This window comes from Somniosus microcephalus, chromosome 19 (genome assembly GCF_052327205.1).
Source record: "Somniosus microcephalus isolate GS21.2 chromosome 19, FLI_Smic_1.0, whole genome shotgun sequence".
NCBI lineage: Eukaryota > Metazoa > Chordata > Chondrichthyes > Squaliformes > Somniosidae > Somniosus > Somniosus microcephalus.
In genome coordinates this window covers 72,332,129-72,352,043 of record NC_141005.1, presented here as the reverse complement: position 1 = coordinate 72,352,043, position 19,915 = coordinate 72,332,129, and the positions used below count along the sequence as shown (strand labels likewise).

The 19,915-nt window shown below is 43.5% G+C and overlaps 1 protein-coding gene across 5 annotated transcripts in view; it reads right to left on the bottom strand.

Moving 5' to 3' along the window:
* The window catches only part of eif4enif1 (eukaryotic translation initiation factor 4E nuclear import factor 1), a 51,674-nt gene that overhangs the window by 7,612 nt on the left and 24,147 nt on the right, over window positions 1-19,915 (bottom strand). For 2 of the 5 annotated variants that reach the window (XM_085962031.1, XM_085962032.1), the window contains exons 8-15: window positions 19,178-19,316; window positions 13,929-14,117; window positions 12,969-13,204; window positions 5,728-5,902; window positions 4,761-4,846; window positions 3,156-3,304; window positions 1,135-1,225; window positions 648-774 (exon numbers count right to left, since the gene is read on the bottom strand). In XM_085962031.1, the coding sequence (XP_085818157.1) occupies window positions 648-774; window positions 1,135-1,225; window positions 3,156-3,304; window positions 4,761-4,846; window positions 5,728-5,902; window positions 12,969-13,204; window positions 13,929-14,117; window positions 19,178-19,316 (1,192 nt within the window). The remainder of the gene's footprint in view (window positions 1-647; window positions 775-1,134; window positions 1,226-3,155; window positions 3,305-4,760; window positions 4,847-5,727; window positions 5,903-12,968; window positions 13,205-13,928; window positions 14,118-19,177; window positions 19,317-19,915) is intronic. The other 3 variants (XM_085962034.1, XM_085962035.1, XM_085962036.1) reach the window with 3 other exon arrangements.

The following is a 19,915-nucleotide window of genomic DNA, read 5'->3' as shown; positions in this document are numbered from 1 at the left end:
CAAGGAAACCACAAGATGAGTGTTTTTCAAATTTACATGCAGTAGGATTGGTCTACTCAGTTGTAGAGAAGCTAGACAGAGAAAGTTTGTTACTTCATATCCATCTATACTAGCAAAGAGGAAACGTGCCCTGATCAGATTAAATGGCAGTTAGAATACGAAAGACTTTTGAAAGGTTAGGTGCTCTTAAAATAGGTAAAGTAGCCAGAGTTACAACAGTCACGTGAGATCTACAATTTGAATTCAAACCAGAAGGAGATCTGAACCATTCCGCTGCACAGCTGGTGTTAAGTGTGTGTTAAATGCAGCACCATCACCCCAACAGGCAAGGTGTGCAGGAGCCAGATTTGGAGGAGCTAGTGAAGCAAAGCAAATGTACATTTTCAAAGTTAGATAGCTGCACTGGAAAGGCCAGCAATGAACTGGCTCAAACAGAAGGTACCTGGGTCTGTATCAAAAACAGACATGAGCCAGGCGAGCAGTAAAAGCACAGCAACTGGTTAGAGCACATTGGGCAAACGAGGCCAGCTGGAGCTCCCACACTTCCCGGAAGGGGGGGGGGGGGGGGGGGGTAAAAGAGAGAAAACAGGACAGAACATAAAAATGCAACAGTAATAGAATATAATGCTTTCACTGCCATCCAATACCTTCTATTAGGCTGTGTCCATCCTCTGCAGAGACTTTTACAGGATGGTTCTCCTTCCCATCTTTGCCCTTCTCTTTGCTTTCAAACATTTTCCGGATTACTGAGGTAGGGGTGAATGACGGAGAAAGCTTAAGGGGAAGGGCGGGCAGAAATAAAAAAAGTCACAAGGAATTGAATTACAATACAGAAACAGGCCATTTAGCCCAACCAGTCTATTAGCATTCGTCTTCCCATGTGCCCATCCTGTTCTCATTTCCCTTCATTCTTTTTCCAGCTGATTCTTAACTGTTGACATTGTCTGGAATGAAGCAGAGACTCTCAACCCTCCTTTTTAAAAAAATAAAATAAAAATTTCTCCCACTTGGTCCTCAATTTTTGGTGTAATCTGCATCTACAGCTCCCTGTTCCAGATCATTGAAAGCAGTTCCATTGCCCCCATCCCATCAAGTGTAACCAAATGAAAACAAGAGTCAGGTGTAAATTCTTACCATGTTTGTAAATGAGGAGGCTTGTGATGGCGATGCTGCATTTAGTCTATGCTGACTGGCTGGCCCAGGTGATCGGCTAATTCGCTGCTGCCTAGAACCAAGATAGATTGCGTTACATGACCCAACACAGGTTGCTGCCCGAAAGTAGAGCATTAATTGGTACAGCAGTCTCGAGACAACTGAAACAATTGGTCAGGAAAAGCACTACGTATTAGCAAGGAATGCTTCAGGTACAGAATTAAGTGGAACCACTTCAATTATAGAATCAGAAAATGATACAGCTCAGGAGGCCGTTCGACCCATCACACCTCTGCCAGCTCTCCAATTAGTTCCACTCCACTTTCCCCAAAGCCCTGCAAATTTTTCGCCCCCAAGTCCTTCGGAAAGTGATTATTCAGCTTCCACCATCCCTTCAGGCAGTGCATTCCAGACCATAACTCGCTGAGTAAACCATTTTCCCCTCATGTTGCTGGAACAGAACCACTTACATAGAAATAATTAATGAGTTACCATTTTAAGTAAATTTAAGAAATTGCAATGACACCAACTCATTTGGTGACTTCTAAATCAAACCAAGGAACTTGCAGGTTAATCAAGTTGCAGATTTACTGCAAATACCTCAGCTTTCAAATTATGCCAAAGTGAAGATGGTCACTTCGGACCATAATTAAATGCCCATGAAACAGATTGACATACCAGCTCGACAGAATTTATGCATCAATTCTAACTGAGCAATGCAAGTTTGGCAGATTCGATACAGCAGGGGTTCTCAACCTTTGCTTCGGAGGCCCCTCTCCAGTTATAAAAATTCCATGGGCCCCTTTCTCGCACCCCTCCACGACCCCATCTCCAATATTTTTATAACAAACAAAAGTTTTTTTTTTTTTTTTTTAAAAAGATAGTGCAGAATCTAAATGTGTGCAAACTGTTTGTTTTGCTGGTATTGTCAATCCTAGTTTCCAAATGTTGACAATTCCACTGCTCTTCCTCCACCAAGACTAGGGGCATAGATTCAGGGTAAGGGGCAGGAGATTTAGAGGGGATTTGAGGAGGAACTTTTTCACCCAGAGGGTGGTTGGAGTCTGGAACTCACTGCCTAAAAAGGGTGGTAGAGGCAGGAACCCTCAACATTCAAGAAGCATTTGGATGAGCATTTGGAATGCCAATGCATACAAGGCTATGGACCAAATGCTGGAAAATGGGATTAGATTGGACAGGGATGGATGGGCGGCGCAGACACGATGGGCCGAAGGGCCTCTTTCTGTGCTGTAAAACTCTATGACAAGACCCAGCAGCAGTCTATTTCCTTCAGCTGCCACCAAGTTTCTTGCCCCTTCATCGGATTGGCAATCGCGACTGCATGAAAAATAGGACAAAAATATTCTAATCTGAAACCAAATGGACGTATGCTTGTGTGTGGAGCTGCCATTTGTTGATTAATGGTCGTGGGATACTTGAACTAAATGGGTTACAGTTGCTGCTGGTGTGGCAGAGAGAGGATTCAGGGAGCAACTGCCCCAATTAGCCCGGGGAAGGAAAAAACCACCCACCCACGCAGCAATTACATTAGGACAAGTGTTTTTTTGGGGGGGGGGGGGGGGGGCAAGGGAGACAAGAGAGACAGCAGGACCTGGCGAGAGAAGACCAGAGGATGGAGAGCTCGAGCTGGGGTAAAAATCAGCACTGTGACCACCACCTTGCCAAGCTAGGGTCTGGGCTCAGCAGCAGCCACCACCATCCTTGCACAGATGTTTGATGGGTGGGGGGTGTGGGAAAGGGGGCAGGAGCCACCAGCTTAGCACAATCCCACCTTTACGAGATGGCGCTGTGATGGTGCTGTGTCCTTTTTTTAAATCGGACTTTAAATCCGAGATTTATGGTGGACCCCGAGAAACCTTAGTGTCCGCAGACCCCTGGTTGAGAACCCGAGTACAAGAGGATTGTGTTGCCAGAGGTTTTATAAGATTACCTTCTACTTAAATAATTTCATATTCAGCAATTGTGCATTCTGAATTCCGTACCTGACCCTGTAGCCATCCCTGCTGTGGTCATGGTGCATTTTTCCATATCCAGGTTGGTAAACATCCCCGCCTGGCATGTGCAAATCCTGTGCAAAGGGAAGGCCTTCCATGGCCCTCTGTCGCATATCCAGTTGCGATGGACTAACAGCCTAGGAGAATACAAAGTCAGAGTCATAATGGCACAGGAGGAGGCCATTCGGCCCATCGAGTCCGTGCCGGCTCTCTGTAGAGCAATCCAGTCAGTCCCATTCCCCCGCTCTATCCCTGCAAGTTTATTTCCCTCAAGTGCCTATCCAGTCTCCCCTTGAAAACATGGTGTGTCTCTGCTTCCACCACTTCCATCAGCAGCGAGTTCCAGGTCCTCACCACTCGCTGCGTAAAAAGGTTTTTCCTCACATTCCCCCCTGTATCTCTTGCCCAAAACCTTAAATCCATGTCCCCTTGTACCATCAACTAGTGGGAACAACTTTTCCCTGTCTAGCCTATCCAAACCAGTCAATCTTGTACACCTATCAAATCAACCCTGAACCTCCTTTGCTCGAATGAAAACAAATCCAGCTTCTCCAACCTGTCCTTGTAGCCAAGATTCCCCAGAACCATTCTGGTAAATCTCCTCTGCACCCTCAAGTGCCTTCACATCCTTGTATTTAAGTTTAATTTAAAAAATAAAAATGTATTTAAATGAATACTGGTCACAAACTAGAAGGAAAGTTGTGGCACTTAGTAGCACAGGCCAAAATTGATCAATTCTTTAAAACTTTGGTAGATATTGTAGCACTTTCACACAACAGCGGATTCAGAAATAGGTTGGAATGCAATATACATTCACAAGTTACAGACAACTCATTATTGCAAGTAGGCAGAACCGTTACCTCGACTTCAATCTTAGTTTGCATTGTGCTCATGTAAAATGATGTGGTCTCCAGATGTTAGGTGCGCAAAAAAGTTCATGACGAGCCTCATCGATCAACCTACTGTTTCACATTAATGGCAACTGGAGTCACTGCTCAGCCAGGACAATTAATCACTCCAATTCATACAGAAGTAACAGCAGGATTGGAGTTAAAGATTAATCAGGGCAATATTTTTACATGATCGGAAGTCATATTTTGCTTTGGAGCACCTTATTGGCAGTTTTGCATTGTGCAGGGGCTTTGAAAGAAGTTTGAATGTGCTGCACCAAAAGGGAAAAAAATCAGCCTATAGACCTGACTGATTTGATGGGAGCCATCTCCTGAACAGTTGGCATGGGTCCTACGCGCAGTCGAGTCGATGCCTCCTGGGTGTCAATGTACATCACAGCAATTTAATTCAGTCTCAGGTCAGGAATTGCTAGGGTGGAAAATTCAAAAAGGGAGGCTACAAATTCAGCAATCACACACCAGGATCAGTTAGTTGGCTGGTAAGCCTCAAAAAAAAAAAAAAAATCTTACAGACCAAGTCAAACCAACACCTGGACATCAGGGTAAAGGCACCAATAAAATAAGTTGCAAGTTTGGAAACTTGTGTTCCAGTAACATTTTGACTGCACACACCTGAACATTAGTCATCTCCCCAAGGGGGGAAAAAGTCAAAAACCATAGTTTGAAGTGAGATTCCTCATACCTGTGGAGCTGGAATAGGAGAGAGATTTTTGGGTAATGGCAATCCTTGAAAGTGATCTCGAATAGGTCGAGCATTTTGAGCATAACCTACAAAACAGAATGGAGTAAAATTGGAAGGACAGTATACCTAGTTCATGTAGTGTTGACGGCAGCTGCAATTTGAAACAAATCCCTGTCCAATAGGTTCACACACGTATTCACAAGACATTTATCTGGTGCTTCGGTACATCAAGAGCTCAAATGCATGAACTGAAAACAAAATTGCCTTCAGGATAGCAAATTTCCTTAGAGGAAATGAAAAGACCATTCAGCCCTTCTAGCTCACTCCTTTCAGATCACGTATTTTGGACAACCTCTACTTCAATTAGTTAAACTTCTAAACTGCAAAACATCTGTTCTCAAACCTCTTCACTAGCTTGTTCCATGAATATTTGGTCTGCCTCTGCAACCACAAAAAAACTCTCCTTTTGAAGTACATTCTACGTAACCACTTCTGTGGGAATTTCCACTTCTATTTCATCTCAGTTTGTACTTGCATCTAGTTACCCAGCTAATATAATGGCAATTGTGCGCACTAGAACTGAGTGAGCACAAAGCAATTCAAGAAGTGGGAGTCCCTTTTAAATTGATCAGTGGTTTTACTCAACAGTAAACAGGAACTCTAGCAAGGGATTACAGGCAAAATGAGAGTTACTATTTATTTGCTGAGATCAAGTAGGTACTGGAGTTCAAAATGAAACATTCTCCCATGATTGAGTCAAATAGCACTGTCACCTTCAATGCTGGCCCTACAAGCTATAAATTCATGTGACTTAGTTATGTTCAAGTCAAGTATCGTGCAACAAATATGCTACTTTAATACCTCAGCTGATTAGTAGGTACTTCAGAACCTGAGTCATCAGTTAAAAGGCACACATTCAAATATTGACACTACTATTTTAATCCTATGTTGGGGATTTTACACTCACCAATTGGCGACTTGACTCTGAAGAACTCAGATGGGGACGGCTGTCGGAACGTAGGTATTGGGGAGGAATGGCCTCGCCGATTTAGTAAAGCTGATGCATGATGATTCTGACTGCCAAGCAGGTCACCTAGAATATCTGGCGATGGAGGCCCCATTACACGGGGCGGTAGAATCTCCTGTACAAAAATGCAAAGTTTGATCCAAGCAGATACACCACGTGGAACTTTTAACAAGGCCAAGAATGGGCCACAGACCATTTCCAAGAATGGGCCACAGACTAAAGAGTAACGAGACTTCCAGATCATGAAGTGGAATTCAGCAGCTGATTATGCTTCCTTGTAGTCACGACGTTGTTTGAGAATTGTATATTCAGAGCTTGTCTGGACCATCACAGGCAATGGGGCTCGAGTTTACTTCTAAAATTGTATAGTAGTTCAGCATTCTGAATGCTACAGTTAAAACCCTTCAGGGCTTGGTGAAAAAGTATGGAGATGCAATAAATAACCCAAATTAGAGGGCAACTGCTACCTCAAAAAAAATGGCAAATCGAGCAACAGCATCTATTTCAGTGGTGCCACTCATTTATATTTGGCATTCTGTACAAGACAATAGCCAGCAATTTCCAAAACCAAGTCTGCAGAAAAACAAGCTCCATTTTGAATGATTTCACCCACCATTATTGGTCAGACATTTCAACAAGGAAAACCAAAAGCATTTATGAGCCAAAGCTACAGCAATAAGTCATGCTATTGGGCTGAGTTTTAATACTACACAAAGGATCCGTTGCCCCATAGCTTTTACATGTGTTTGAAAACACTGAAGACCTAGATGAACACAGTGCAACCAATTTCTGGCCAGATTGCAATTTTGCTCACACAGCAAGCTAGGTGGAACATGCAGACATATTCAGTTGGAAACTGGACCCTTGGCACTCTGTCCTTCCACCCCTGCAACCCTGGTTTCAGTAATGCCTAGAAAGTTGGGATGAAAGTCAAACAGCTGCAAGGGTCACATGCTACAACCCAGACAGCCTGAACCCAGCGCCTGGTGCACAAAGATCCACAGCATAGATTCACGTACCATAATGCATGACAACCAAAGGCCACAAGGTAACGGGGAGTGGAACAGAGGCACTGTGGGTATGCACGGAGCAACAATAGGTAGAATAAAAAAACCTACATGATCAGTCTGTAGAACAAAGGAATGCTCAACCATGATGCTAGACATCAAAAATTCAGTCAATTCAAATCCTGAATCTTCAATTTGAGCATTAAATGTGCTCACACCAAATAGAGGAGACTTTGGTTTATCCAGGAGGTTGTATGTCCGGAAACCTCGATCTACCGGCAGAAATCAGGAGCCGTTCTGTTAGGTTGTTTTTCTTCTCGTGGCTTTTTTCCCCCCCCCACAACATTCCGGCTCTGGAAAGTCTCTCTGAAGCTGTTGCTAAGCTACAGAGATGCTTCCAAGGTACGGGCCGACTGTTTGAAGCTGTTGCTAAGCAACAGTGTTTGTTGTCAGATACGGAGATGAAGATCTCCGTATGCTTCAACATTAACTTTGTATGTCTGGCAGTTTTGATAGATCGGCAACAGCTCGGTCCCGTATATAACAAAGTTTCCTGTATAGGATACAACAGATGGCGTTGCAAACAGTGGATTCATAAGTGAAATTAAAAAGATCACGTTTCTCCCATGCAGTTATGACTTATTGCTACTTTGTAACTAATCTATCAGAGGAAGAACTGAACATAAAAGCTACTTCAGAAAATGCTGGAAAAACTCAAGCCAGGCAACATCCGTGGCGAGAGAAATAGTCAACGTTTCAGGTCGAAACCCTTTGTCTTGATGAAGGGTTTCAACCTGAAACGTTGACTTTCTCCACAGATGTTGCCTGGCCTGCGGAGTTTTACCAGCATTTTCTGAAGTAGCTTTTATGTTCAGTTCTTCCGCTGATAGATTAGTTACAAAGTAGCAATAAGTCATAACTGCATGAGAGAAACGTGATCTTTTTAATTTCACTCATGAATCCACTGTTTGCAATGCTAATGTTATTTTGGATTTCCAGCATCTGCAGTATTTTGCTATCATAAAAGCTACTTCACCAGGGTAGGAAATTCTTCCATGAAGCTGCAAGATTATTCCACATGCATCGCACTACCTGGGTTTATACAGTACCTTTAAATGTAGAGATGCCCCAATGCACTTGTGAAAGCGCCACAGAATAAGATACTAGGAGGGGTGACTAAAGGCTTGGTCAAAAAGTGGGTTTGAGAAAGTTAGAGAAAGAGGAAGTTTTGGGGGGGGTGTTGAGGGAGGGAATTCTAGAATGTGGGCCGAGGTGGCTGAAGGAACTGCTGCCAATGGGGAGGGGGAAAATAAGAGATCCAGAAGATGACAGCAAGGGGGAAAAAATGATAATTTAAAATCTAACACCAGGGGAGCCAGCAGCCAAGTTCAGATCAGCAAGGGGAGAGTGATAGCTGAGCAGAAATTTATGGAGGCTGGTCAGTAGAGCATTGGAACAACAGTGTGTCTGGGGGTGACAAAAAGCATGGATAACTGAAATGAGCCGAGAGCAGTGGAGGCAGGGGATGATATGGAGGTTGAAGTAGGCAGGCTTTGTGATTGAGGCAAGGTGGTCAGAAGCTCAGGGTCAGACAAGATTTCAAAACTGCAAGCAGACAGACTAAGTTACCAGGGAGGGGGAATAGAACAGGTGAAAGCAATGGCTTCAGTCTCCCCAGTGCTTAGCTGGAAGAAAGTGTGGCTCATGAAAAAAAGTGGATGTCAGTCAAGCATTCAGATAGCAGAGGTAGCAGAAGGGTCAAGAGGTGGAGCTGACCCATATCTGCAGAGGTCACCAATTGTCAGCTTGGAAGAGAGGGACAGGAGACTCCCAATGTGACAGCAAGGCAGTGGGAAGAGATCTCAGATCCAAGATGCTCTGGCTACTGTTGGCCAGGCAAGAGTGGCAATTTATAGTGTCAGCCACAGCTCTGAGCAGCACTCTCGCCTTGGAGTCAGAAGGTTGAGAGTGCAAGTCCCACTCAAGACTTGAGCACCAAAGTCTAGGCAGACACTCCAGTGCAATACCGAGGGAGCGCTGCATTGTTGGAGGTGCCATCTTTCGATGAGGCATTAAATCGTTTGCTCTCATGTAAAAGATCCCAGAACACTACCTATAAAGAGCAGGGGAGTTATCGCCAGTTTCCTGGCCAATATTTATCCCTCAACCAACATCACTAGAAACAGGTTATCTGGTCATTATCACATTGCGGTTTGAGAGAGCTTGCTTACAACAGTGACTACACTTCAAATCGCTGTGAAGCACTGGGATGTCCGGTGGTCGTGAAAAGGCGCTGTATAAATGCAAGTCTTTCTTTTTCTGTAAGAGCAATCATGACATCAAGAAGAATGAGTCGCTGCTCCGGTGTAGTGTTTGAGAAAGGAAATCTTGATGAAAACTTCGAAGATTTTAAAGCAAAGAGCGTGCAACAGGATGGCATGCTCAAAAGGGAGGTGGTGCCAGGAGTTTGCCAAGGTGGCGATAAGGTGGCAATGCTACTGTGGCAGGGAGGAAAGCATAGCCAGGGGAGGGGATGTACAAGGCTTCAGTAATGAGTCAAGTTTGTCAAAGCTACAAAGTCAACAACCATCCACAATAAGGTTGTGGAGAGCAAGGGACTCTACCATCGAAGAGGAGACATTCTGGAGGGAATTGGAGGGGGATGGTGATTGGTGAACCACTAACAACAGCTCAAGAGGACATTATTGGGTGAGGCAGGAAGGAGGTTGAAGTCAGCTCACAGTAATGTGAAGGGTAGGTTGCTGCTTGTTGCGGTTATATTTTGGTTCTGTCTTCACAAAGGAGGACACAAATAACCTCCCAGAGATGCCAGGGAACATAGGGTCTGATGAAAGGGTGGAACTGAAAGAAATCAGTATTTGTAGGGAAATGGTGTAAGGAAAATTGATGGGACTGAAGGCCGATAAATCCCCAGGGTCCAATAATCTACATCCTAGGGTACTTAAGGAAGTGGCCCTAGAAATAGTAGATGCATTGCTGGTCATCTTCCAGAACTCGATAGACTGAAACAGTACCCATGGATTGGAGGGTGGCTAATGTTACCCCACTATTCAAAAAAGGTGGTAGAGAAAAAGCAGGGAATTATAGACCGGTAAGCCGGATATCGGTCGTGGGGAAAATGCTAGAGTCCATTATAAAAGATGTAATAGCAGAGCACTTGGAAAACAGTGACAGGATCAGACAAAGTCAACATGGATTTACAAAAGGTAAATCGTGCTCGACTAATCTACTGGAATTTTTTGAGGATGTAACTGGTAAAATAGATAAGGGAGAACCAGTGGATGTGGTGTATTTGGACTTTCAGAAGGCTTTCGATAAGGTCCCGCATAAGAGATTAGCGTGCAAAGTTAAGGCACATGGGATTGGGGGCAAGGTATTGACTTGGATAGAGAACTGGTTGGCGGATAGAAAGCAGAGAGAGTTGGAATAAACGGGTCATTTTCCGAGTGGCAGGCAGTGACTAGTGGGGTACCGCAGTTCACAATATACATTAATGATCTGGACGAGGGAATATCTCCAAATTTGCAGATAAAGCTGGGTGGGAGGGTATGCTGTGAGGAGGATGTCATGAAACTCCAGTACGATTTGGACAGGTTGGGTGATGGTGCATTTGCCATGGTTCTGCCCAATAATGTGGATAAATGAGGTTATCCACTTTGGTGGCAAAAACAGGAAGGCAGATTATTTGAATGGCAATAAATTGGGAGAAGGGGCAGTGCAGAGAGACCTGGGTGTTCTTGTGCACCAGTCGCTGAAAGTAAGCATGCAGGTGCAGCAGGCGGTTAAGGCGGCAAATGGTATGTTGGCCTTCGTAGCAAGAGGGTTTGAGTACAGGAACAAGGATGTCTTGCTGCAATTGTACAGGGCCTTGGTGAGACCACATCTTGAGTATTGTGTGCAGTTTTGGTCGCCTTATCTGAGGAAGGATGTTCTTGCCATGGAAGGAATGCAGCGAAGATTTACCAGGCTGATACCTGGGATGGCAGGAATGACATACGAGGAGAGATTGTCTTGATTGGGCTTATACTCACTGGAGTTTAGAAGATTGAGGGGGGATCTCATTGAAACCTATAAAATTCTGTCAGGCCTGGACAGACTAGATGCAGGAAGGATGTTTCCGATGGCCGGGGAGTCCAGAACCAGGGGTCATAGTCTAAGGGGTAAGCCATTTAGGACTGAAATGAGGAAGAATTTCTTCACCCAGAGTGTGATGAACCTGTGGAATTCTCTACCACAGAAGGCAGTTGAGACCAATTCATTAAATATATTCAAGAAAGAGTTGGATATATTTCTTAAGGCTAAAGGGATCAAGGGATATGGGGAGAAGGCAGGGACAGGGTACTGAATTTGGATGATCAGCCATGATCTCATTGAATGGCGGAGCAGGCTCGAGGGGCCGAATGGCCTACTCCTATCTTCTATGTTTCTATGTAAGGAGGTAGTAATGGGGGTCCTGAAGGGCCCTTCAGAGAAAGCCAAGAGGCAGAGTCAACTGTGGAGAAAGGGATGGATCCAAGAGCAGTTCAAGGGAAAGGCCACAACAGAGGTTGTACAGTGGAAGCAGAGGGCTGAGGGAGGAGATGACCATGAACCAGCAGAGGTTGATCCTGGGGTCCTAGAGGTGAAAAGAGGGCCTTCATCTTTGTGCACACCAGCAGACCTGGTAGACCAGCAGAGTAGTGAGAATGTAAACAGAGCAGGGAAGGGTAAAGGGAAAATTCACAGCATCAGTGGATGATGAAGTTGGTGAGGAACAGCTGTAGGGCAAAGGGAAGCAGCAGCAGCTAGAGGAGCTGGTGGAGTAGTTCTGAAGGATGAGTGGAGCAGAGATGGCAGCCCTAGAAGCACGCAAACAGCAGTGATCACACAGCAGCATGGGAGCAGCTGGATGAAAAGTCCCAGCCGAGGAGCACAATAGCAGGCTAGGCAATGGAAGAGGGGGGAATCCAGCAGAGAATATAGTCTCAATGGAAAGCAGCAAAGGTTGAGGTCCCAACAAGGCCCAGGAGCCAGTAGGGAAATGGGATTTGGCCCAAAACCCAGAAAAGCAGCAGAGTAAAAGCCAGGAGCACATTGGACTACAGTCATGAAGCCCAATATGCAACAGGCAGGGATGGTCACTATTGGCTGGAACAAGTTACTTTAAACTTGGTGTAGAGCAGAGTTACAGAAGCCAAGACACTCGGTAAGTCTCAAATGACGAGAGTCCCAGCTATTGTCAAACAGCCCCTGCCTTTAACGCCTGCAACTAGTTTATGCCAATTTTTGCACCCATAAATTTATGTCAGAGCACATATTGGATCCAATTACAGCCAGTTTCAACTTGACATCCAATACAACAGGTGTGAACAAATTTATTGTCCAATTGTGTTGCGTAGTGAAGTCTTGTAAACATTTAACAAATCTCTAGAGACATTCTTCAACTCTGTACCTGGACGAGCTAGGGAACAAAATGAGTTACTATATCATCAAACTAATTGAACATTAGAAAATCAACTTGCAGTCTCCAAAACAGAATTCCAAAACGATCACTTATCTGAATTAGGTCAAAAGCTTCACAGCTGCTCTCAGCATTGCCAAAGCAACCGGCTCGTGACTATCCAGACATTTCACAAATACTCTCTCTTCTGAGCCACAATCTAATCAAAACTAGCTTCAATAGATAAATTCACATCACCTGGGCCTTTTAAAAAGCCCATGTATGCACACAAGTCACCAGGAAACCATTAGTAAATGGTTTCCATATTATTTTGCTTTTCACCCAGTGAGTTGAGCTTGCATTTCCTGTTGCAATATTCAAGCAAAAAAGGACATTTATTGAAGGAAACATTTGGTTAAGATCAGTAGACGTTATGGCTGTTCAAATATTGCATATAAAAGGAACAAAAATGGTACCAGGTAACAAGTTCAACGTCAAATGTGCAGTTAGGATGCCAGGTTAGGGAGTCAGACCTAAAGTTAGTTTAAAAAAGACAACCCAGCCCAGTGTTGAGGGTTCATTCCAACAACACTGAGGTTCTGCTCAATTTTCCAACGCGAGGTTAGCCTTTCATTATGCCCATCACTACATATGAACTATGAAATACTTAAACCACTACAAAAAAAAAGATCTTCAAGTCAGAGACTTGGATCTACAATCAAGCTTCTACTTACAGGAGGTTTTGGTTGTGAAGGCAGAGTCCCACTTGCCTTCATGCTGCTAACCAGCTTATTGAAAGCAGTCATGTCCGTGTCTCTCTTTTGTACTGGTGTGGGGCCAGACGATGCGGTCAAAGTCTGTTCCAGATGTTCCACCATGAATGGGGTGGCGAGCTTCCTTTCTGGTTCCACTTTGAGGCCTTGTAGCCCTGCCTCCACCTCCTCTACAGACAACACCACTCCTGTCTGTGCTGTAAAGCAGAAAAAGACAATTAGACACATCCAGAGACAACCTGTTGACATTTGTAGCAACTTAAGCGATCGTTTGAGTTAGAAAGTGGACACCTCTGTTCATGCTACAATGGAAACATGCAATTTTGCCTTCAGTTAGCACATTCAAACTAATGAAAATATGTACATCTATGTTAATTATGCATTTTACATCAGCACAAACTCGAGGTGATCACAAGGGTTGATCAAACTGTAGGCCATGCTGAAGTCCTTGGATACAAGGAGCTTTTGACTGAGTCACAACCAACTTTGGTGGCCACTCTCGGTTATCCCAATAGCTATTAGAAGCTTGGAATTTTCTCGGTTTACAGAAAACACCAGAGCTACAAATACATCTGCCATAAAGGGCTTCAATAACTAGCTGCACAAACAGACCCAGTGCCTTTGCACGATCACTGAAACTGCCCGGAAAATGTGTTGCCTTGACAAACGAGTCAAAATAGCTCAACACAACTCAGCAAGAGTACCAAAAAAATCTTTTCACAGATACCATCTTTTAAGAAAGCAACTGACAACTACCAGCTCAAAATGGGATCATTTTTAGAAGCTGTGGTTGGCAACTCAAATTCAAAACGGTTTATGAAGAGCCACTGGGTCGGTTTAAGAGACTGCATTAATGCAACTAAAATTCAACTGTTAAAATTGTCACAGCTAAGAGAATAAAGTACAAAAATAGACACGTACAACTCTCCTTCAGTTTCTCCTTGTTGGCAGTGAGACTGGACAGCAGTGGTTTCACATCCACATTTGCTTTTCGCAGTATCTCTAGAATATCAACCTTTTTATTAACCTCCTTATTATCTTCTCTGGATTGAATGGGAGCAAAGTAGTTCCCGAGCTGTGAAACAGGTGTTGGGATCCTCTGCTCCAGACCTGGCCAAAGCAAGAAGAATGCATGGGTTCTTTCCAAGGACAAAAAGGTTTACCTATTCACACACTAATTCAGAACTCAAACACAAATACAGGACATTCAACACAATACAAATTGCACATCGTGTACCTATTACAACAAGGTATTGCATGGTCAGATGGAGTTGGGCAGGTATCCAATCAACAGGAGTTGAGGATTCTTGATATTTATACATCAGCACTGTCCCAGCTTTGGCAGGAGTGCGGCAAAAGTATGTGGGGGGGTTGGGGGTGCACACTTCTTGCCTCTGGAAGCAGAGTCACCCATAGAAGCCATTTCGAGCACCTCAGGAGGCAGCAGCATTGGGGTGGTAATTTATACAGGCACACCGGTGATGCCAGTGCTCACCTAGCTGCAGGCAGGCAGTCATAAGTGTGCATAACACAAGCAATTCAGCATTTCTATTCCTGACCTATACTGCTCTTCCCTAGGAACTACAACTGTCAAACTACAGCACACAGTCATTTGGTGCCCATGCTGAGAAACACATCCCACAATGTGCCACTGAATTTGGCAGCATCAGAAGTTCTGTAATATCAAGTCTGGTAACCTAGCTATAATGAGCTGAAAGGCCAATACTGACTACATCCAATGAAGTACTACTTGAAGTGTAAAGAGCTTTGGGATGTCAGAGGTATATAAATCAAGTCTTTGCTGACTCAATTGGGGCACCATTGGAGGTCCTTAATATTCTGGGCCTGTCAGTTTTCTGGAATTCACCTCATTGACTTAACATTTGTTTACATTGTGCCTTTCATTACCTCATTATGTTAAAGAACTTCACAGCCTATACTTAAGTGAGTCATTTAGGCAAGTAAGGATTCAACTTGAGAATGAGATCTCAAGAATGAGAGAGAGTGACTAGATAACTGGTTTGTGGTCATCAAGGAAAGAATGTTGACCAGAACAGTGGATGGATTCCCCGCTCCTCCTCAAATAGTACCACGGAATCTTTTATGTCCACAAGTACATGTTCTCAGGTAAAGATCTCATCCAAAAAAAACACCGGTCAATGCAGCAGTCCTTCACAATCGCACTGGAATTATCAGCAGAGATTGGAGCTTGAATCCCAAACTTTCTGCCTCTTATATGGGAACCTGTTTTAACTACTGGTGGAGGAAGGTCCATGCAGACTGAAGAAAAACAACTTGTTTGCATGGCAAGTTAAATTTTCACCTGTCAGCACCACTTGCGTCAACTATTGACATTCACCAACAGGGTGGTCCAAATATTTGGTGAAAACTTGGTTGGCAATACATTGAACCCTGCCTCTTGTGAAGTGGTAGATCAGGAGCATCCAGGTGTGGTGGCAATATAGGTTACAATAAAATCACGACCCTTCAACCCCATTATAGTTACTTTAAACCTGGCGTTTAGAAGTTTGACTGGAGCCGAATTTCCTCCACAGGTTCCTTTGGCGGAGTTTTACTGGGAAGATTAGTAACAGGCCAAGAGGAATTCTGCAGCATTAGTCCTTTGAGAGAGTTGGACCCCCTGTAACTCCCTTCCTCCAGAGAAGAACTATTGTTGCTGAACTAATCAGATAACAGACTCCTTTTACACTTGGGCTGTGAAAAAGACAAATGTGTGCTTCTCAATATTGGAAACATTAAAGTGTTAAATTCAATCTTTCCCAATGCATACAATAAAAATGTACAGCACAAAAACAGGCCATTTGGCCCAACTGGTCCTGTTCTTCTGTGCTGCAAGTTTGTATGATTCTATGACAGCATTTATGCTTCACACAAGCCTCCTCCCACCCCTCTAACCTGCCACACATAACCTATTCCTTTCTCCTTCATGTGTTTATCTAGCTTCCTTTTAAATGTATCCATGGTATTTGTCAACTACTGTGGTAGCAAGCTTCTCCTGAATTCCCTATTGATTTTAGTGACTATCTTATATTTAAGGCCCCTAGTTTTGGTCCCCCCCCCCCACCCAAGTGAAAACATCTTCTCTACATGGGATTTAGTACTGCAGCTACCAAAAATGTTAGTGTTAAAGGATCAAGCTTCAAGCAGGTACAGAATGTTGACAAAGTTCAGGGACAGGTGAGTAAACTCCAGTAGGCAAATCCAAGGTTACCTGCAGCATCTATGCCCAGTCTTTGGTGATACTTTGTTCCAGGTCACCTTTGAAACAGATCACAAGTTCTAGCTAGAACACGTGGTGTGAATAAACCAAATGTTTAAGTGGGATTCAACTGCTGCAGTTCTAGTACAGGTGGACTATCCTTTATCCGCACTGCCTAAAACTGAAAACCTCTCAAAACCGAAAGTTTTTTCGTGGAGCATAAGTTGTGCGCACGACATGACCCGAGTGGCGCCAAACACGACAGGAGTGGTCCGGGAGCTCTGCCTTTCCCTGTGAGCAGGGCAGAGGGTCAGAGTTCCCTCCTGGGTAGGAGATTGCAGGCCGAGCCGGGCAGTGTGAAGGAGGTACCAAGAGAGTGAACCCAACAATACAGCAGCCCATCCGATGGCTGCAGCAGTCCGTCCGATCGTCTTTTCTTCCCCCACCCCCCCCAACCACCTGATTTGCAGGCCAGCTTAGTGTAGGAGTCAGCCGATATCCGGCTTTCCCATAATTGGCAGCAGCAGTCGAGCCCCAGACCCCCACTAAGTCAAGGAATTCAGATACGGAGCAAGGGGAGCCGGAAACCTCGATCTAACAGCAGAAATCAGCAGCCATTTTGTTAGGATTTTTTTATTCCCCTAGCATTTTCCCCCCCACCCCCACCCAAACAGTCAGGCTGTGGAAAGAGTCTCTGTAGCTTAGCAACAGCTTCAGAGACGCTTCCAAGGCAGGGCCCGAGTGTTTACAAGCTGTTGCTAAGCAACAGCGTTGGTTGTCAGATACAGAGATGAAAACCTTCTGAAATCCGAAAACCGAAACACAGCTGGTCAAGGTTTTCGGATAAAGGATAGTCTACCTGTACTGTTAATTTTCAAAGCAGAAGTGAGCAAGTCCCACCTACAACAGGGCAATAGAATCCAAAAGATGACTTAATGTGCCTATCCACTGTAAGTGGTAACATATGCCATGAGCATTGAGTGAGCATTTTAAATGGGCGGGAGAGGAGAGACAAAAAATGCCCATTTCAGCACAAATTCCATGAACTGTCAGACGGGTGTACTGAAATAAATGCGACAGGTTAAATGTGTGGGGTTTTTTTTTATATAAAGGCGGCAGAGGTGACTCAAGGGTAACTTTCTCCACAGTAATTCAAGTGACTCACTCTGGCTAACTGCCTCACTTATAACAATCTTTTCCTTTGAAACAGTTTTCACAAAAAAGGGGTTGTTCAAGGGATTATGCAGAACCCTCAAAAGCTTGGAAAACATCCATGCAAAGTCTTTAAGTTAAAGATCTATTTAATGTTTTGTAGTTCACTATTGAGAAATTGACTGAAATTTGGATTTGGCAAGGACTAGCAAAATGAACTGCAGAACAATCAGTTTTAATTGATCTGTACTAAACTAGGGGATACTTCTGGAAAGCAAAATCAATCCTCCACATTTCTGTCCAGATCATCCTTTTTTAAATTGAGAAACCAAGGCAGATCTATAGTGCAGGACACCAGTGCAAGAGATAAATGAGGAATTGGGATAAATTTTGCATAAATCCTGCAAAAAAAAATTGATGTAGTTAAGGCACCTGTCTGACCTACAAGATGAACGAGCACCGCAGTGGCAATGAAACATTCTAAAGGTAAACCATATGGCATTGAGATTGAAGGGAACAGAAACAAACCCAAGTCTCAATTAAATACAACCACCAACCTATTACCAAGAGCAGTTCCACATTAAGGTTGTACAATGAGATCTCATTCGATCTGGGGTTGTATAATATACATGTCAAAAGACAAGAGGTCACTGTGCACAACTTGTCTATCCATCAACTGCACTTCGAACACCATATTGTTGGAATAATCCACCATAAAATGCAGTCATTACCTCTTTGCTTAAAACAAATCTAAATTTGTTGTCTGCTTCTACTAGCTGGACTCAAATATTCCTGGTTTATAGTCAATAGGTGTGTTTTCACTCTCCTTAATCTACCTTTTCATAATGTACATTTCAATCTTAGCACATCCCCAATAGACTTTGTTTTCCTTGCAGCCTCGCCATATGAACAGTTTTGCAATATCATAAATGAGCATAGCACTTCAAGTGTGGTCGGACTATCATATTATAAAGCCTTGGCAAAAGCCTGGAAGCAAGCACTCCGCTGGCAACATTATTCAAACAAACATTCTCAAATTATTTCACTAAATTCCAAGTGACAAGTCTATTAGTCCCAAGTCACTGCTCATTATATCCCACAATATATTGGGCATATCAAAAAATGCAGTTGTGCGGTATAAAGTTAACATTTGTCTACCCAGTTACATACTTTATCAATGCTTCTGCAAACTTCTTGCTGCTCTCCACTTTTTTGGTTGAAAATTTGATGGTTACTAGTGGTGTCTGTGGATTATATATCAAGAAGAATCCAAACACCCCCTACTCCTATTTTTATACCATCAGGCAGCAATTTCAATACATGCTTGCCTTTTACCCTACTGCAATACAAGTACTCCCCAGTACAGTTAGGGTTTTCATTATTTTACTAGACACTGGTTTCCCTGGTTTTATCAGTTATTTTTTAGTCTAGATTAGATGTATCTCCTTTTAACATACACATACTGATCACTTCCAATCCTTAGCAATACCAGATCGTCCCAAGTTCCTTCCCTAGGATCCATGCTGCAAATGGTTTTGCTTATCCCCATTTAATTGCCTTATTTATGTTGTTTACAGCTTTCTCTTGGGGGGTTGAGATTTTAGAAAATGCTCAGTTTTCTTCAAAATCTTCCCAATTTGATTTGGCCCAAGTCAGATTCCCATCATGACAGCTTGTTACTCACCAAAACCCAGGAGCACATCCCAGTTTGCATTTGATCAAGATATCCAGCAGAATTAAAACATGCATTTTTGCCATGGCCCGGACAAAGAAATCTTTGTATTCACAAGTCTCTTACCGGCAAGCCTTTCAAGTTCTTCATGTGGGGTAGATCGCAAGCTACTGGATCGACTACCTGGTCTACTCAAGTTACTCGAGAACCACTGGCTGAACCTGCTGGATGACACTGATCCTTCACCCAGCACCTCTTCAATCATCTAGTTAAAAACCAAAAAAGAATGAAACATTAATGCCACAATCAAGCCAAATGCAGTAAGAAAGCTACATAGAAGAGTTTTGCACTTACGTCATCACACAGCCCCTTGGTGCTAAATTTTGGAAGATGCGTTTGAACTCCATTTTCCAATACGACAGATGGGGCTGCTGACCGCATCTCCACATCGCTGGTTGGCTGTTTTTCAGTATTAGTGCAACAGACATCACCCCCTCCCAAAAAAACCATAACACCATTGAAGTTTAATTACACATCTATTCATAATTAGTGATGGGCATAACAAGTAGGCATTCAATTGAGCTTTTATTGGCATCCTTACTTGACTAATTTGGTATTAAAGGGCATTATTACACCAACAAATCACAGGCGAGAGCCTCTAAATATTCAGAGTTAATAATATTGCAAGGTCCGAGTTGGAGTGGTCATGACAGCCCTGTATCAATGGTACTGGATGTAGTGCCACCAGCAGCACTAGTTCAAGAGTTGAAAACTTATTCAGGTTCAAATGTCCCAGAGAAATAAGTTGGATAGTTTCAGAAATGCATATTGGAAACGTACAAATTAAGAGTCACATACCCTTTA